This window comes from Lagenorhynchus albirostris, chromosome 13 (assembly GCF_949774975.1).
Source record: "Lagenorhynchus albirostris chromosome 13, mLagAlb1.1, whole genome shotgun sequence".
Lineage (NCBI taxonomy): Eukaryota > Metazoa > Chordata > Mammalia > Artiodactyla > Delphinidae > Lagenorhynchus > Lagenorhynchus albirostris.
In genome coordinates, this window is record NC_083107.1 from 837,984 (window position 1) to 858,466 (window position 20,483).

General features: G+C 42.7%; 1 protein-coding gene across 3 annotated transcripts in view; it reads right to left on the reverse strand.

Annotated features, from left to right (window-relative positions):
- The window catches only part of RGPD4 (RANBP2 like and GRIP domain containing 4), a 54,098-nt gene extending 42,112 nt beyond the window's left edge, over nt 1–11,986 (reverse strand). For 2 of the 3 annotated variants that reach the window (XM_060169460.1, XM_060169458.1), the window contains exons 1-6: nt 11,857–11,943; nt 7,053–7,120; nt 5,653–5,764; nt 4,996–5,148; nt 677–907; nt 195–340 (exon numbers count right to left, since the gene is read on the reverse strand). In XM_060169460.1, coding sequence (XP_060025443.1) covers nt 195–340; nt 677–907; nt 4,996–5,148; nt 5,653–5,764; nt 7,053–7,120; nt 11,857–11,928 — 782 coding nt within the window. In that variant the 5' untranslated portion in view covers nt 11,929–11,943. Of the gene's footprint in view, nt 1–194; nt 341–676; nt 908–4,995; nt 5,149–5,652; nt 5,765–7,052; nt 7,121–11,856 lie in introns of all 3 variants that reach the window. The other variant, XM_060169461.1, reaches the window with a different exon arrangement.
- Between the last annotated feature and the right edge of the window lie 8,497 nt (nt 11,987–20,483).

Consider the following 20,483-nt stretch of genomic DNA (forward strand, 5'->3'; position numbering starts at 1 on the left):
AAAGTCACACAAAACCAATTACAATATCCCCACAAAAGAAGATTCCTTCTAAGTAGTTCATTATGTTAACTATTACCTCTGGATATATTACAGAAAAAATAATGCCATTAAGATGTTTAGACCAATGAACAGAATTACCACAAACAGAAAATCTGTAGCTGACACCGAAGTACTCTCTCCGTAGGTCAACATACCTCTCCAACAATTCCCTGCTCTCGTGCACATCTCTCGTGGACAGCGTGAGAAGCATAAGGTTAGCATAGGCTAGAAGTAAGTCCTGATTGGTTGCTCGCCAGTTACTTTTATCAGACTCCAAACACTGTGAAGATTCCAGATATTCCTATTTTGCAAAAAGAACTCCAAGTTACAAAACTTTATCATGTGTTACAAAACTGAGTGCTTTATGCCTACAAATTCCTTTGCCCATTCCTATGCTGTAAAACCATGTCGATTTTAAATCAGCCTATAAAAACACCAAAAAATATATAAACATATTTCTCATATGTATTTCTCCAATCCACCCATTATAAATTGAAATCATGGTAGCAAAAATCTCATTTCACAGCTGCTATACATAAATGAAAGAAATTTAGGTCTTGGAAGGCAGCGCTTAAATACAAAGGGATATATGGTAACTGTCCATCAAGAAGTGTGAGACCCAACAGTTTTTACCTACCTTAAGGGTCTGTACAACACAGGAATTCCACTCTAAACTTGAACGCAAGACTATGTTTCTCTCTGCCTGGTGGCAGTGGGCCACAGCATCCTTCAGTCTATTGTTTGAGCGATACAGCTCTACTAGTCGGATGTTCATGTGCACATCATCAGGTCTTGCATAAAGTTCTGACTGAATCAAGTCGAAAAGTTTATTCCATCCATCTTCACCTTTACAATCTAAAAGCTGTTCCTATTTTTAAAGAACCGTTAATTAGAGAAACATCTGTGCAACTTTAAACACATCATGGCTCCTATGAGCATCATCCCACTGTGTCTGGCTTTAGTAAATTCCCACTCTACCTACCTCATTAGCCCCTCAGAGTCACTTCCAGCCCAAAAGCTAAACCTCAAGAAATGTACGTGGGGAGAAACACCTGGGGTGACACAGCAGCAGTGGCTGCCCATGCTCACCTCAGAGTGTGCCGGGACGGCCGGCCTGCGTCCCTGCACACTCCGGTCACTACCAGACGCCTAGCCTCCCAGGAACCCTTGCACCAGGGTCCTCACCCTCAATGTGCTCTGCATCTCCCTAAGGCTGACTCATCTCTGCCCACTCTGCTCCCACTGTGGAGCTCCTACTGCTCTGCTATCTTCTCAAAGTCTTCACCTTCTGGCCTTTCTGAATGGAGTCCCATTCCAAGACAGCTGCCATCACTTCTCTGCTAGCCTACGCACAAGTAGAGGAGGTGGGGGTCTCCCAGCGTCACCACCACATCCCTGCTCCTAACTCTGTTTTCTAAAGGACTTGCTATCCGGCTACTCCTGCCAGTCCCCCCTCATTAGCAACTGGAATAGAACCGTCTTCCTTTATCCCTAACAACTGCCACTGTCAGTGGCAACTGAGAAGTGCAAAAGACACACAATAGCCTGGGCATTCTGCTCTTTAACGACCTCATCTCCACTGCTCCACACTCCAGCCTCAGCCATCCATTTGGCAAAATCTGTATTTTGATCAAAGCGCTCAGACCACCACACCCTCTCATTTTCCCACCTCACAGGGGCTCACATACCCTCACTGCCACATCTCTTTGACTCTACCACCTGAAAAGCTTTCAGTACACTGACATCACCAAGTTTTAATTTTCCATGAACTACACACATACACTTTCCTTCCATGTCAAGCTGAAATGCCACAGTCCCAACATCCGCAATTACTCCTTACTTACAGATGCCTTCAATTAACTCTCTCCACCTTTCCTGGAGACCCCACCACCTGCTTCCTCTGCGCCCATACATGAACAGATGAACAAGTGAGTGTAGGGCATTCGGGAATTTGGGAAATCACAAGCAAGCTAACTGATTTACTTTCATAATCTCAAACTGCCAAACTGGTAATGCCTAGAAAAAATAAAGCCCTATTTTACTTCTAATAAACTCACTTTCTCCATTCCCTGAAGAGTTCACTTCATACTCCTCTTTCCTCCAACTCTCACTTTCAACTTATGATCACACCTCATCCCCCACAGAGAAAATGGAAGCCATCACCCCTAAGCTCCACTCGACCTTCCTGCACTCACCTCCCCACCCCGCCACCTCGCAGACCATGCTCGCCATTAGTGCCCTTTCTCCCTCACCAAGCTCTCTCCTCCTGGATCAGTTCCGTAACTTACACTTGGTGTGTCTATAACTGCAAAAAAGCCCTAGACTTCAATTACATGTTTAAAAATAAATAAGTAAAAAATCAACACCATTATGGATGCTTTTCAAAAATTCTGCTCTCGGGACTTCCCTGGTGGCGCAGTAGTTAGGACTCCACGCTCCCAATGCAGGGGGCCCAGGTTTGATCCCTGGTCAGAACTAGATCCCACATGCATGCTGCAACTAAGAGTTCGCATGCCACAACTAAGGAGCCGGCGAGCTGCAACTAAAGGAGCCTGCCAGCCACAACTAAGGAGCCCATGAGCCGCAACTAAGACCCGGTGCAACCAAATAAGCAAATAAATAAGTATTAAAAAACAGAAATTCTGCTCCCATACCCAAGAGAAAATGCCCTCTCATTAATAATATTGAGTAGTTTTGTTCATTAAAGAAATGTCAAAAAGCTATTTACTGTAAGTCAGCCTTAAATTTTAGGAGAAATAGAATTACTTTGCTAAATAGCTACAAATCTCATGGATTTCTATCCAAAAGATGGGGGGGGAATCTGACATAAGATTTAGTTTTAGACAACACTGTCTTTAAAGAGTCATTAAAGGGAATCAGGATGCTTTAGAAACATTTAACTTTGGTTATACTGCAAGAAAAATAATCCCCTCCCATTTATACATGGTCCATAATGTCACAATGGAATGGATTGTCATGGCCAATAAGGAAATTATGTTTGAGGCATAAAACAAAGATAATAAGGTAAAGAAATCTACACACTGAAACGTAACATTTTAGATTAATTTTGTTTGTTTGTTTTTGCAGCATGCGGGCCTCTCACTGTTGGGGCCTCTGCTGTTGCGGAGCACAGGCTCAGCAGCCATGGCTCACAGGCCTAGTCACTCCGCGGCATGTGGGATCTTCCTGGACTGGGGCACGAACCCGTGTCCCCTACATCGGCAGACCGACTCTCAACCACTGCGCCACCAGGGAAGCCCCTAGATTAATATTTAAAATCCAGGTGCTTATCACAGGGAGAAAAACTTAATGTTACTAGTATTTATCTCTAGGGGTTTTTAAAACACTTTTCATTTAAAAATCTGTGCACAATTGCTCATACCAGGTTTGTAATCGCTAAATATTGGAAACAACCGAAATTTCCCTCAAAAGTAAATGGTTAAACTGTGGAACACACCCATATGACGAAATACTACTCAGCAATAAAAGGAAGGAACCAACTACTGACTGATACACACAACCTGAATGGGTCTCAAGGGCACTGTACAGAATGAAAAAAGCCAACCTCAAAAGGTCACCCGATGCCTGATTCTATTTATACAACATTTTTAAATTACAAAATTATAAAGACAGAGAACAAATTCACAGTTGGCAGAAGTTAAGGACGATGGGAAGGAGAGGTGGATGTGACCACAGAAGGGCAAGCATGAAAGACGCCCTGTAGTGATGGGGCAGTTCTGTCTCTTGACTGCAGTGCTGGTTAAGCAAATTTACACACATGATGAGATGAACAAGAACTGAACACACACTGCACCAACGCCAAAATCCTGGTGTGATATTGTATTATAGTTACATTAAGAGGTAACCACTGGGGAGAGCTGGATGAAGTAAACTCAGGACCTCTCTGTGCAATCTTTACAACTCCCTGAGAAAAATCTATAATTATTTCAAAATAAAAAAGTTAAAAAAATTCTATCGGAAACATGTATAAGTCGGGATGGAGGGGGTCCTGTTAAAAACAATGTACACTGGGACTTCCCTGGCCGTCCAGTGGTTAGGACTCAGCACTCTCACTGCCAGGGCCCAGGGTTCGATCCCTGGTCGGGGAACTAACATCCTACAAGCCACCCAATATATTGGTTACAACCCAACATACACTTAAAATTCTGTTTGCCTAGTATATTTGGAAAGACTTTCTCCAGAAGAGTCACTCAGTAAACTATATTTTACTCAGTAAAGAAAAGCAAGCAGAATGAGTTAATATATTAGCAACAAGTTTCTATCATTTTTAGAAATTACCTATAACATGCTAGAGAAACTGTCTTTTAACTTTTGCTTGAAAACCTCACTATCCCATAACACAGTCCTTTCCAAATTTAGATAACAGTTCTTTAAAAACCTTGTAACTCTGAACTGCCACCCTATGGGTCACCCAATGAAGCAAAAATTTCATATCAGATAGAAGTCAGTTTAATTTTAGCTCCACCATCTAGCTAACAAACCGTAAAATCCCTAAAATATTAATCATTCCAAAGGGTAAATGAGATGCCATGTGTGAAGCAAACTCGTACCTAATGAAAAAGCATATTGTGATAATGTATGTACTGTGAAATGGCTTCCACAATAAGTTAACGTCCATCACCTCACCCAGCTACATATTACTTTCTCTTGTGATGAAAACTTTTAAGACCCCCTCTCAGCAACTTTCAAATGCACAGTGCAGTACTGTTCCCTATAGTCACAAGCTGTACTTCACATCCCCAGAACTTATTTATCTTATAACTGAAGGTTTGTACCCGTGACCCCCTTCACCCATTTCCCACACTCCCCATCCCCACACACACCGGTTTAAAGGTTACTACTGAAATCATTTAAACTCCAAATATTAGAAATAGCTGTGTCTTAAGTTTTCCCCAACTGCTTTTATTATATGCTTTCTTTTGCTTAATTTTTTACCTTTAGTTTATAAATTGCAGGACTTCCTGGAAAAAGTTTAGCTGCTCTTTCAACCCAGTATTTAGCTCTTCCATCACTAACATCATTTTTACAGAGCAATTCTGCAATCTTCAACACAAGATCTTTTTGTGTTGGGTTTAATTCCACTGAACGCTGATATCAAAAAAGAATTAAGAAATTAGTAGGATTCCTAAAGTCCATACACTCATACACAAGAATTAAAAATTCATCAAGTGACTCTATTAAAACTCTATTTCTAAATGACAGCATGTTATTTCAAGGCTGTTAAAGTGTCTGCAAGTTTTCTGAAGATGAATTTAAAAAATTATCTTTTTATTTGGTAAACGCAAAAAAGAAAAGGAAGAGAGGGAGGGAACCACACACATAAGAACAGCATTTCTGCTCATGGTAAACTTGAAATTTATAGGTGTTAATCTTCTTTTACAATCGCTAATCTCTTAATGATAAAATACAGCATTCTTTGGGCTAAGAACTTCAAAATCTGTTTCAAGCTGTTTCACTTAATAGCACGATGATACCAGTGCTTGTTTTCAAGACATCCATAAAATATATGTGAATTATTTATTACATAAATTAACCTGGGCATTATGTGTGTTTGGCTATGCGAAGGCTATGTTTTAATCTTATATAGTTTACCTTGTAACATTCAACTGCTTTCTCTATGTTTTCCTCCACTTCGTAAAGAAGGCCGAGAAATCTGTGAGCTTTGGGATCCCTTTCTTGTACGTTAATGTATGTAGATATATATCTGTTTAAAAATAACAATAATATAAAAACAATCTTTAAATTATCACATTTAGAACTGCATTTAACTGCTGAGAGAATATCTTAAGCCCAGCAACCACTAAACTAATTTATATTGTCATTCTAATTCTTGACTACCACTATTTAAAGTAGAATATGCAGATAACTGAAAAGCATCCACAGATAGAAATAATACTTAAACACAAACACATGTACGAAGTTGACAACATACTCATTTTACCATTAAATGGTACATTTACCAAATTTTTTTTTCTAGTGTTACCCATTCTTAAGAAATGAACACATAAATTACCTTTTTTCTATTATTACACTTCGGGAATAGCACTAAGTTTTGCGCAGACATTAGAAAGTGATTACAATAAATCTTTAAACTATCATAATGCAAAACACTAAAGAGCAACAATTTCCAAATAACAACTAAGAGAACGTATTCACCTTTTAAACAAGAAAATAACATCTAACGGGACTGTACCCAGCTAAAACAGCACAGAAGAAAAATCACTCACTACACCACCAAATGCCGGTGACTTCCATTCTTTAACTCAAGTGACAACTAAAAATAAGCATATTGTAGGTCCAGTGAATGTTATCACCGGAGATATTAGACCAAAGATCAACACTGGAGGAAAAAGTGTCATATTAATAAGGAACAGGGTTAACAGGCCCAATGCTGCCAGTTAAATAAAGGCGCTAACACTTTCCTTATCAGAATTTTCATCTTCCCGTCAATGCCTTAATAGCCTGCCTCCCTCAGAATTTCCAGCTTTAAGTCACTATAAATCAGGAAATCAGACCACCAAGCTTCTTGGCTCTATGGTGAGACAAAGCCTCACAGGATCACCTATCCAGTCAATTAAAGATCTTTTACACAAGCTATTCTCCTGCCCAGGAATTAGTTTAATTTTGTATTCATTGCCATTTTTTTCCAGCTGATAAAAGTAGCAGATATCTAACCAGGAAGAAATTAAGATATAGGCATGGTTCTCTTTTATTCTAACCCAGGACAATCTTTAGCGAAAATTTAATGCCAAACGATTTCTTGCCCTGGGTGTAAATAAGCAGCAGACATGCAGAAAGTATCATTCTAGACTCAACCTGCAGATGGAATCCAGACTAGTTCTTATCACCAATCTGAGTGATGAATCCCTTATTTCCAGGACATACTTAGGAAGAACTGCTAAAAAAACGTGTATTTATCCATGTCAAAGAAGAACATGAAGTTAAAGCACCGGTTTTAGAAAATTACGGCATGTTTACAGTTTGGTACTTACTTTTTAGCAAGATCATATTCTTTAGCTTCGTAATACAGCTTTGCAAAATAGAATCCTTTCATTGACTTCTAAAAAAAATTGAGAACTCTTTTATTTATCATATTTTCAATTCTGCATATTTTTCACAAGAGCTAAAATCTGTCCTAGCAAGGTTAATATTAATATATTTGATTTTTGTTCACTTAAAAGATTAAAAAAAAACTGCCTGTAGAAATGCACATGTTCTAAAAGTCCTGAGTCCATGTTTTCTAATTTTCATGAAACAAAAAAATTAATTTAAGAACATCAAGACAAGATGACATCAGAAATTAAGAATTTATATCAGCAAAAAACCTTAGAAACCGTGTGGTGCCCCTCTCTCACTTTACAGATAAGTAAACAGACAGAAGCCCACTTTTCTAGGGGAGGAGAGGTATACGACAGACTTCACTTCTCCTGCCGTGTACAAGCCTTTATGGGGAGAGTACCAAAGTACTTCAGACCCATTAAGGCACTGGGGATTCCCTGGTCCAGTTACTGACCGCTCCACAGATCATTATTCTACACTCAAGGAGCTAAAGAGGCAGAAATAAAAATTGAACTCTTCTGGTAATAATCCAAGTCCACACCCTGGCTCTTTTATTTCTATAAGCTCCAAAGTCCAGCCTGCTGAGACACACCAGATGATGTTACACACATGTGACAGAAGTACACAGCCATCAAGCATCTTATTTTTGAAAGCTATATAAGGACACAAAAACAAAAATCAACATATACTAAGTGAAAAAGCAGCCTACAAAGCAATGTTTTCTTTTATTGATTTTATTCCTAAATATACAGGTGTTAGATTTGTTTGCTGTGCCTGCTATTCACCAGGCACCATTCTGGGCACTGGGGAATGGGCAGGAAATTAAGTCTCTGTCTTCATGCACGAAGGCTGCAGTTCAGGAAGGGTGACAAGCACAGAGGCAGGAGAGAGTGCTATTTTACAGTATTTCACCAATTATGTACAGTGCCCTGCATCTTCACAAGGCTACAATCAGATTCAGCCCATGAAGCACAGGCACCCTAACGCTGTGCCTGTCCAACTGGCAGAGCCCCAGGAGTCGGTCCTAAGTCCTCTTCCCTCTCAGAGCATCTCATCTGGGATACATAATCCATCTCACCCATGACTACGCTGACTCTCAAATGTATATCTCTGGCTCTCAGCTCTCCTGAGCTCTACACTTATGTGTAAAATATTAAGACCTGTCAGTTCTACCTTCTGTGTTACCTCAATCCATCCATTTTTCTGCATCTCTACTGCTACTACTGAAGTACAAGCCTGCTATGATCTCTCTCTGGGACTACCAAAACGACTAATTCCTTCCTGTTTCCCTCCCAAAATCAATTCGCCAAAACATAAGACAAACCACACTATGCCTTTCTTTAAAATTTTAAATCCTTTTACGGCTTTCATTACATTTTGAAAATACCCATATTTCTCACCAAAGACTAGCATGACGTGGCACCTGCCCAGCTCTACAACTTTATTTCATCTGCCCCTTGCATACTATGGTCTAGCCTGTGACTAAAACCAGAATGCATCTCTCCAACTGGGGCAGCCGTGGGGAGTCTCACTGCTTAATTTAAACAAAGGCAACTGTAGGTATTGATGTGATGTGATTTCTGCCCAGTACATTCAATGTCAGGGTAAAGAAATTCAATGAAGGTAGTAAATAAACGGCAGAGTAACTATGAGTCTCTTAAGGTAGTCAGATGCCTTATCATCTAATTAGAGATTTACGAATTAACGACCAAGATTCTCACTAACCTAGTCAAACAACAGCTAAGGGGCAATGACTTGAAAGGATCGACTGACAAGGAGGACCATGTTAAACACGACTCACGTCTGGCACATAAACAGATATGAAAAGTAGAGTGAGTGGAAAGCCCTCAGTGCCACTCACCTCCCTCCCCTCTACACCTTGGGGAGGCAGAGCTGGGTCCAGTACACCTGCCAAAAGCATAACACAAGTATATCCATCACATTAAAAGTGCAAAAGAAATAAACCACAAGATCATCTCAAATGCCACCAAAAGAAAAAAGCATGTGACAATATCCAACACCCGGGCTTCCCTGGTGGCACAGTGGATAAGAATCCACCTGCCAACGCAGGGGACACGGGTTTGAGCCCTGGTCCGGGAAGATCCCACATGCCGCAGAGCAAATAGGCCCGTGCGCCACAACTGCTGAGCCTGCGCTCTAGAGCCCGCGAGCCACAACTACTGAGCCCGCGTGCCTAGAGCCCGCGCTCCGCAACGAGAAGCCACCGCAATGAGAAGCCCACATACCGCAACAAAGAGTAGCCCCCGCTCGCTGCAACTAGAGAAAGCCCGCACGCAACAACAAAGACCCAATGCAGCCAAAAATAAATAAATAAATTTTTTTTAAAAAAGGAATACATCGTAGGAAATTAAACCAACCAAAAAAATAGAGCAATTATTATTTACTCTAGGAAAAATAAAACTACACAATAAAGGTGACTTGAATGCAAAAATATTTACCTTACCATAATTATATAAACACTAGATATTCACTTAACTAAAATTTACAAGAACAGAACTGAAAAAAGGAGGGGAAAAGTAAATACATCTGTGGACCGGTCTGGAGGAGAGGTGAAAGCCAGTAGAAAGTGTCTAAAATGAGGAAAAGGAGATAAAGAAATAAAAGTACAGTCGACCCTTGAACAAAGCAAGGGTTAGGGGCACTGACCCTCTACCCAGTTCAAGATCCACATATACATACAGTCGGCCCTCTGTATACACACTCGGTTCCTCCATACCCAAGTTTCCACATCCTAAGATTCAACCAACCGTGGATCGCATAGTACTCTAGTACATATTTATTGAAAATAAACCCACATTTAAGTGGACCTGTGCTGTTCAAACCCGTGTTGTTCAAGGGTCAAGTGTACATATGTATGTTATTCAGAAGTATGAAATACAGATGTTAAGGGTAGAACAAACACCTAAAAGCTGTTAAGTTGCCTCTAAGGAGCAGGAAATCAGGGGTGCGGAATAAAAAGCCAACTAGACAGAAAACTAGGAAAACTAAATAGAAGCCATCTGGAAAAAAAATTGAAGAAACGTTAAGTGACATTTTCAACAAGAACAAAAACACATGTAAAGGAGTAGAAAATGGCAGAACAAAAGATGAGGTGAACAAATGAAAGCACACTGGAAGCCTGGGAAGATGGGAGACTATGGACCCATCACAGCACCTAGAACTTGGACATCCTAGAAAGCCTGGTCTGTTCACACATGGCCAGTCTCTGCCAAACTGGGTACCAAGTAGATACCAATCTCTTCCTACTCTTCACAGCTGCTGTCTCTGCTCACTCCACCATCTCCCTCCCAACCTGTCCACAGCACCCTGTTTTGTCATTTCACTGAGACCCAAGTTTACAGAATTACTGCCACATGTTCCAAAGTTACGCACTTGCTAGTCAATATTCCACTGAAGGCTCCAGGTTCTAAAATCAATGATTTCTCCTTGTCTGAAGAAAAACATCTGCTCAAAATACTCTTTATAAATGTAGAAGATGTGAGAGTAATAACCAACCCTTAAAGTTTTGTCCCCACCCTTATTTATTTGACAGAAAAGTGCCTTAGTTCAGAGAACATTCTAACTCCTGTCTAGACAGTGGTTCTTACTCTTTTGAGACCCAGGGTCCCCACTTAGAATTTCATAAAAGCTCTCAACTTGCTTTAGAAAAAAAAGTTACACCGTTTTCAGGGGTACAGAAACGTTCAGTGAGGTTCCGGCTCAGGCTCTGGTCCCACAGTTGCATTCATGAGTACGCCAGCAATTGGGAATTACAGTCTGCATGTGAGCACCTGGTCCCCTCCTCCGGAGGGATGGGCTGTCCGCCACTCCACTGGTCCTAAGAGAAACTAAGCCACACCCACTGCCAATCCTGCCGAGCCACCTGTGTCCCCAGGACAAGTAGCTTTCATCTCTCCAGGTCTCAATATCCACAGGGTCGTCGGCAGTAACACAACACACACCTAGCATGTGGCTAAAGACAATTACGGTGCCATTATATTCCTGACTGTCGCTCGGTTTTCGGCTTTTAACTTCCTCATGCATCTTTATTCGCTTAGGCCCCTGCCCAGAACACCTGGAACGACCGTCCCTCTAACAGCCACATCCGAGGGCTCACCAAACGCGCCGAGCACTGCCCTCAATGTTTAACGAAGACCCTCCTAAAGCTCCTGTCAGTACCCTAACGCCGCCCTACTGCTGAAGTAAGCTACACTGACCTCAAACCCCACAGCGTGTGCGGGGCAGAGCTGCATTCGACCCCGGACAGCGACCAGGGATCCGACCAGCGACTGGCGGATCCACGGTGCACCCAGCTCGCTATCTGCCTCCAAGGAGGAAAAGTACCCCGAGAGGCGTCGCCGGAAGGCCACAAAATCTGCCCCGGACACAAGGCCCGGGAGGAAATGCAGACCCCACCAGGGCTCCGCTGAAAAACAAAATGCCGGTAAAAGCAGCTGTGAGGAGCGGCGGGGTGGGAGGGGCGGCAGGGCGGCCGGGCCTCGGCGCGGAGCCCGGGCCGTGGGCGCAGCGGGGCCGCCTCCCTGGCCGCCCGGGCGCCGGGGACGAAGAGGAGAGGAAGTGGAGGAGAAAAAAAAGAAGGAGAAGGAAGAGAAAGCGCCAACGCCGCCGCCCGCCCCGCCGCCTCCCCGCCCCCCGGCCGCCGGCCGCGCCTCAGCGCGAACCATGGCGCCGCCGCCCACGGGCCCGCCTGGAGGCCGCGCGCCCCGGCCCGCTCACCTCCCGGAGAGACGGGGCAGAGCCCTGCACCGAGGCGATATACCGCTCCACGTCGGCCTTGTTGCGCCTCATAGCGCCGCCGACCAGGGTTCGCGCGCGGGACGCCAGCGCCTAGGCCGCAGCGGCTGCGGTCTCGGGAGCGCGGCGCCCAAAGATCCGTGACGCAGCGCCGTCGCCGGCGAGAGCCCGACGCGCCTGCGAGTGTGCGTGCGTGCGTGTCGCGTCAGCCCTGTGCGCCGCGCAGGCCCGTGGGCGCCGGCGCGCGGAGGTGACTGCGCTTGCGCGACGCGGAAATGAGAAGCTCGCGGGCTGTGTGACGCGGCAGAAAGTGCATAGCGACTACGTGGGCCGCGAGAAGCAACGTCCGTGAATAGCCCGCCCCACAGGCGCTGGAGGCGGACGGGGGTGTACCCGGTGCTGACGTCACTCTTCGGCGCCAGTCGTGTGCGTCAAAGCGCTCGTTTTTGGAATTTGAATTTTTAGGTCTTAGCTTAAAACAAGTTTCATAAAATGTTTTCAGTAGGTTTTAGGATTAAAAAGATCACATCCGTGTATACAGGGAGTTTAGAATTTATGGTTATGGATAATTTTGATCCTTTTTTTATAGACTTAAAACAGTTTTATCCAACACATGGAACTAACCTGGCCTCTTACAGCCTATCCTTTTTGATTTTTCAATTTTTCCAAATTTTCCACAATGAGCAATTATTGCATTTATAAAGAGGGAAAATAAAACAGAACATTCTGGTTCTGTTTTATTTCAATCATACTGGATGTGAATAAGGGTGGCTGGTTTGGAAGAGCCTACCTTGGGTAGTTGATCTTCCTAGTATTGGGTGGGCCAAAAGCGCCTTCCGTTTTTTAAGTAAAAATAAAAGACACATTTTTCGTTTTCGCCAAGAACTACATTGAACAACGTATTCACCCTTTTGTTCCACTACCTTCTGCCATTTTTCAGGCAACTTCGTAATCCCATCTTACCAAAACTTTTTATCTTTTTGAGCAAAGAACTGTTCCAGGTGCCTTTTACAGTCTTTCAGGGAACTGAATTTTTTTCCATTAAGAGAATTTTCTAAAGACCGAAATCAATGGAAATCCCTAGGCGCAATGTCTGGTGAATATGGTAGATGAATCAGAACTTCCCAGCCAAGCTGTAAATAACAGTTTTTTTTATTTTGCCTGGTCATCAGAGAAACACGCAGTCTTGCGTTATCCTGATGGAAGATTATGTGTTTTCTGTTGACTAATCCGGACGCTTTTCGTCGAGTGCTGTTTTCAGTTGGTCTACTTGGGAGCAGTACTTGTTGGAATTAATTGTTTGGTTTTCCGGAAGAAGCTCATAATAGAGGACTCCCTTCCAATCCCACTATAGACGCACCACCACCTTCTTTGAATGAAAACTGGCCTTTGGTGTGGTTGGTCATGGTTCATTTTGCTTGCCCCACAATCTTTTCCGTTCCACATTGTTGTACATATCCACTTTTCATCGCCCATCGCAATCGGTTTTAAAAATGGAACCTTTTTATTTATGTTTCAGTAGAGAATCACGTGTGAAAATATGGTCAAGGTTTTTTGCGCTTAACTTACGTTGAACCCACACATCAAAGCGATTCACATAACCAAGCTGGTGCAAACGATTTTCAACGCTTGATTTGGATATTTTGAGTATGTCAGCTATCTCCCGCGTGGTATAACATTGATTGTTCTTAATTATTGTTTCGATTTGATCGCCATCAACTTCAACTGGTCTACCTGACCGTGGAGCATCGTCCAGCGAGAGATCTCCAGCACGAAACTTCACAAACCACTTTTGACACGTTTGATCAGTCACAGCACCTTGTCCATACACTGTACAAATCCTTTTTTGCAATTCGGTTGTGTGTGTGTGTGTGTGTGTGTGTGTGTGTGTGTGTGTGTGTTTTCTGGTTGTGTTTTTACCTTTCTTGAAATAATAGAGCATAATATGCCGAAAATGCTTTTTTCCTTCCATCTTCAATATTAAAATGGCTACACAAAAATTCACCAATTTTGATGTCTTTTTTTAAATGCACGCTGATATGACAGCTGTCACATACAGTCTAACAAAATTGTTTCGAATGAAGTTAAAGACCACTAAGTGCTGCTAGAGGCATCTTATGGAAAAAACCAAAAGAACCTTTGGCCCACCCAGTACTTGCCCCAGGTCCCAGCTAATGATAGCTTATCAAGGGAGTGGTGAGGGGCCTGCCCCTCTACTGGTTTCCCTGGTAACTAATGAGCCCACCTGAAGTCAATTCCCCTATAACTGGTAATCCCTCTTTCCCCGAGGAAGTGGAGACGCCACCCTGTCCTGCCCTCGGTCCACTGCACACAGTGGGGTGTTGCTCCAGGATCTTGCTTCAGACGTGTAAGCTCCCCCATCCATTAAACTATCGATGTCTCTGTTGCTGACTCCGGGCTCTTCTGTCTTGAAGCTGGGCAAGCACAGGGCTTGTAGGCCTGCGGGGTGCAGCCCAGCAGCTTCACATGTATTGACTCGTTTGATGCTTCCAACAACTTCGTGAAGGTAATGTTGTTTGTTATTATGCTCAAGTCGACAGATAAGGAAACCAAAGGAGTGGACAGGAAAGCAACTTTGCCAAGCACACCTGGTAAAATTACTACCTTTAATCTGTTTTACGAGAATATATTGAAAAGGAGTAAGCCAAAGAAAAAGCCTTGAGGCACTCAAGAGGCTTTTCTTAAATACATTTATTAAGCTTTGAAACTTCAGTTTTCACCAAATGGGAGGATGAATCTGTCCTGCTGGGCTTTAAAAATAGACATTCTTCTCCAGGAAGATGTCCATCATAGCCCACATCTTTTCCCAGCAAGGACCAGATCCATCCCAACTTGTTCTCACAGGTAATTATCCTTCCCCCAAATCACACAGCTAACTGTAATGTTCTCTCCGAGGACCACCTTACCGGTGGGATGGATTCCACTCTAATGGCTGCATCACTCATGTTGATGCATTACAAATTTAATTCAAATGAGAGTTGAATCCATAGAAATATCTGACTTATGATGTCTTTCATCAGCCACAGTTTTACCTGATTAATCTGAGTCCTCAACTTCTGAATTAATTGAACTGACAGGCATCCAGCATTGATGCTGATCAAATCAGGAGCTTTTTCATCTCCTCAAGTCCACCTGTCCTCTGCGGCTGCTTACCATCCCTGGCAGACACCTTGTCTTTCATATAATCACATGACTCTTTCTTCAGAATCACGCATGCCGTCAGTTCATCCCATCACTTTCTCAGCACTCTTATTTTGTACGATTCCACAGTAATCCTAAACTACTCGTAGGTAGCACTGGGAATATTCTCATGACATTTTTTTTGTTTTTCTCTTTATTTTTTTCTCATGACTTTTGAACTTCGTAGACACGACGAGGTTAAAATGTTCATAGAGAACCTCAGAAACAGGAGGAACCAACAGGACTGCACGTTGCCACCGATGCTATCTTTTGTTCTTGGACATAATTAAGTTTTCATTTTAAAACTTTTGCTCTCATCACATCTGTAAAAATAGAGGCTTTTGTACATGCTACTCTCAATGTCTGTACAACCTAAACTGCCTTACAGGTGCAGAAATGGATCCTTCACCCATGAGCTGAGGAAGGATTTAGAGCTATCACATGATAGCACGACCCTGCCTGGGATCACGCAGGCAGAGCTTGCACAAATCATAAATTAAGAAATGTGTATACACACGTATGTATATGCATTTGTATGTGTACATCTATATGTGTATACATATAGATGTATGTATATGCACGCACATGTGTGTTTGTATGTATGTGTCTCTGGAAATTGAAGTCCCTAAATCAGTGCTGTCTAATATAATGTGACCCAACATGGATTTTAAAATTTTCTAGAAGCCACACTTTAAAAAATAAGAAGGAACAGGAGAAATTCATTTGAATAGCCTTTTATTCAACCCAGTATATTTAAAACATTATAGTTTCAGCATGCAATTAATATGAGCAAATTGTTAATAAACTATCTTACATTCTTTTCTTTGTACCAAGCGTTCAAACTCTGATCTGTGGAAATTGAATCTGCGTTTAGATTTCATAAAATTTAGGGTTGAAAAAATAGATTCATATACCCAAGTTGTCCCGAACATACTTAGAAGTTATCAATAATTGAACTGAATAGCAAGTTTTAAATTTTAAATTAATTAATCAATTAAAATTAATTTAAAAATCCAGTTCCTCAGGAGGACCAGCTACATTTCAATTGCCATGTGTGTCTGGTGTGTTGGATGGCAAAGCTCTCATAGTTCTATTGACGTCGAACTTAGAAAGGAAAGAGTTGTGTTGGAAAATAGATACTACTTGTAGCAGTCAGTGTGGCTGACAGAAAACCCAAAAACTACAGCGTCCCAGAAGCTAAAACACAGAGCTTTAAGGAGAGAATAATCAACAGTGTAAAATGCTGCAAAAAGATCAGGAATGATGACTGAGGAAAACTCTTTAGACTTGTTTCCTATAAGTTGATTTTTGAAAGAAATGGTGCAGGCAAAAAGCAGCCTGCAAACGGTTGAGGGATTAGGTGGTGAAGAAATGAACGCACCTAAGTGATGATTACTGTCTTTTTATTAGGGAAAACTGACGTTGGTATTCTTTGGTAGATAATCACATAGAAAAATTGCCCATTGTGGGGTGTATAGTTTCATGAATTTTAAGGCATGCATAGATTCATGTAATGACTACCACAGTCGGGATACAGAACAACTCCATCATTCCCCAAACTGACTCACACGACTGCTTTAGAATCACACCCTCCCAGCACTGATCACTCCCCACACTATAGTTTTGTCTTCTCAAGAATGTCTTATGGATGGAATCATACTGTGTGTTTTCATACTGGCTTTGTTCACTCAGCATAATGCCTTTGAAATTCATCCAAGTTTTTGCATCCTCAATAGTTCATTCTTTTTCATTGCTGAGTAACATTCCACAGGTGAGCGGACCACAGGGTTATCCATTGACCAGTTGTAGGGCATGTGGGTTGTTGCCAGTTTCTGGTGGTCGTGAAGAGAGCTGCTGTAAACATTTTTTTATCAGTTTTTTCTTCAATGAACACAAGTTTTCATTTCTCTAGGGCAAGGGTTTGCAAACTATGGCCGTTGTGTGGACTGGCTGCCTGTTTTTTTTTTTAATAAATTAATTTAGTTGTTTTTGGCTGCATTGGGTCTTCGTTGCTGCGTGCTGGCTTTCTCTCATTGCGGTGAGCGGGGGCTACTCTTCGTTGCGATGCGCGGGCTTCTCGATGTGGTGGCTCCTCTTGTTGTGGAGCACGGGCTCTAGGCGCGCGGGCTTCAGTGGTTGTGGCACGCAGGCTCAGTAGTTGTGGCTCGTGGGCTCTAGAGCGGAGACTCAGTAGTTGTGGCTCACAGGCTTAGTTGCTCCGCGGCATGTGGGATCTTCCCAGATCAGGGCCTCGAACCCATGTCCCCTGCATTGGCAGGCAGATTCTTAACCACTGCGCCACCAGGGAAGTCCCTGGCTGCCTGTTTTTGCAAATAAAATTTTTCTGCAACACGACCATGCCCATTCGTTTATGTGGTGTCTTATGGCTGTTTTGTGCTGTGAGAGTTGAGTAGTTAGTTGTGACTGAGACCTATGTCCTACAAGCCTAAAATATTTACTCTCTGGCCCTTTAAGGAAAACTTTGCTTATAAGTCCTCTAAAGAAAGACTCAGGCCTCCAAGCCAGAGTCTCGCCCAAGCCTCTCACCTCCTTCGTGCCACCTCCTTGCCTTTCCGGCATCCACCTCTCCCACATCCTCTTCTCTGTGTGCCTCAGTCTCCTGCCGGAAGAAATGGGTTGAGCCCCAAGGAGGCTGAGGAGGGATGGGGGAGGGCCTGGGGTGGGTTCTGCCCACTGCCCCAAGCCATAGGGGCTCTAGCCAGGGCCTAGGAGAGGAGGGCGCTGGCTCGGGGCGGGGGGGGGGGTAGCTGCCCCCGTTACTGCTGCTGCTGTCTTGCTGTAGTCACCTGCCCCGTCCCCTCCCTCTTTCCCACTGCTGTCCATGGTGAGAAGGGAGGTGCAGTCCCCAGTTCCTAGCCCGCAGGGCTGTGTTACTTGGTTTTTAAACGACTGGTTGGGATAAAATCCTAAAGAAATAAAACTTCCAATGGATTAAAGAAAAAAAAGACTGAGGAGTGGGACGGTTAGGTCCTCTAGTGGGTGTTCTGTACAGCTTTACGAGAGGCTGCCGAGCTGACAGAGTGGCCGCCTCAGTGCTGCGTTCCCGTCAGAAGTACGGCACCCTTGTCAGCACTTGGTATTGCCAGCATTTTTTAATTTAAGCCATTCTAAAAAGTGTAGCAGAATTTGTCATGGTTCTGTTCTAGCCCCTCACAGGTAATATTGCTGGACATTTTTTCATAGGCATATTTGCCAGCCATATATCTTGTTTGGTAAACTCTGTGTTTTACTTGTTGCCCATATTTTAATCCGGTTGTTTGTTGTGATGAGATAAAATCTACATTTTAAGGCAGAACAAGAAAATTTAAACATCAAGTTCTCTGTCTGTGTCCCCTGGGCTTTCCCCCTCCCTCCCTAATGAGCAGTGTGCATCTGCATTACACATTAACCAGACCTCCTCAAAGATGGGAGTGCCTGCTCGAAGGTAAAGAGCTTTCCTTTTTCCTTTCTTCTGCGCTAGCAATGTGACTTCTTGAAAGAATCGCGCTCTTTCCCAGCTCTGCAGGGGGTCATGGTGACTTGCACCTGGGCTTTGTATCCTCGTGAACTTTATGCAAAATAAGTAAGTCATTTTGATTTACGATCCTTTGTCTTGAAAACTGTTTAGGACTGTGCCTTCGACATCTAACAGGTAGAACAGTTCTCAGATCTTCCGAGAGTCGGCTTCCCAGGTTATGATCCCCAGTTTGGCTCGAAAAAAATTCCTTTTTTTCCTTCTTACCTTGATTGTTAATTGAATTTTCATCAACAGCTGTCTCACCGTTGAGTTTTGAGCGGACTTGAGGTATTCTGACTGCAAGTCCTCTGTCAGACATGTAACTGGGAAACATTTTCTCCTAGTCTGTAGTTTATTTCATTCTCTCAACAGTGTCTCCCACAAGGGAGACATCTTTGGATTTTGATAAAGTGCAGCTCATCAATCCTTTTGTTTTCTGAATCATGCTTTTGCTGTCATATCTAAGGACTTAGGACCCCTGGTCATGAAGGTTTTCTTCTGTCTTACACTTTATATTTAGATGTAGGACCCACTTTGAGTTAATTTTTTCACTAAGTGGAAGGTTTTTGTCCAGAGCCTTTTTGCCTATGGATGTCTAATTGCTATAGCAGTATCCTTTTCCATTAAATTGCTATGGCCCCTCTATAGAAATCAAATGACCATGTTAGCATCTGTGTCTGGACTCTCCCTTTTGTTTCACTGATTTATGCATCGAACTTTTTACAGATACCTCACTGTCTCGATTGCTGCAGCTTTTTATATGCCTTAAAATCAAGTAGTGTGATTCTTCCAACTTGACACTTCTTTGTCAGAATTGTTATGTTCTAGTTCCTTTGCCTTTCCACATCCATTCTACAATCACATTTTCTGTATCTATAAAATATTCTGCAGGAACTTGATTGTAGACGTGTTTAATCTGTAGATTAGGGCAGAGAGCATCACCATCTCTACCATGTCTTCCAGTCCACTGCATGGACCAGTTATTCAAGGTCTTCAGTTTCATCAGTGTTTTGTGGTTTTAAGTATACACATCCTGACATGTTTTGTTAGGTTATAGCTATTTCATTTTTCATAGAGCTGATGTAAATGTTATTTTTTAGATATCAGCTTACAATTGTACATTGCTCATATAGAGAAATACAACTAATTTTTGTCTGTTGACCTTGTATCCTGTGACATTGTTAAAACTCACCTATTAATTCAAGGAGTTTTTAAACATTTTTTTTGTAGGTTACTTGGGATTTTACACATAGACAATCATGTTATCCAATCTGTATGCCTTTTATTTCTTTCTCTCGCCTTACAGCATGGTCTAGGAATTTTAGTAGAAGTTTGAATGAGACAGGTGAGCGAGGACATTTTTCCTTGTTTCCAGTCTTAAGGAGAAAGACTTTCACCAATAAGTACAATGTTAGCTATAGGTTTTTTGTAGACGCCTTTATCAAGTTAAGGAGATTTCCTTTTATTCCTGGTTTGCTGACAGTCTTTATCATGAATGGACATTGAAATATGTCGAATGCTTTGTCTGTATTAGTTGATACGATCATGTAATGTTTTAAGTTGTTAATATGATTACATTGGATTTTAGAATGTTAGGCCTGCCTTGAATTCCCAGGATATACCCCACACGGTGGTGTCGTGTTTTGCTTGTTTCTTTTTTTTTTTAAAGATAGAGAGGGACTTCCCTGGTGGCGCAGTGGTTAAGAATCTGCCTGCCAATGCAGGGGATGCAGGTTTGGTCCCTGGTCTGGGAGAATTCCACATGCCGCGGAGCAACTAAGCCCATGCGCCACAACTACTGAGCCTGCGTTCTAGAGCCTGTGTGCCCCAACTACTGAGCCCGCGTGCCACAACTACTGAAGCCTGTGCGCCTAGAGCCCGTGCTCCACAA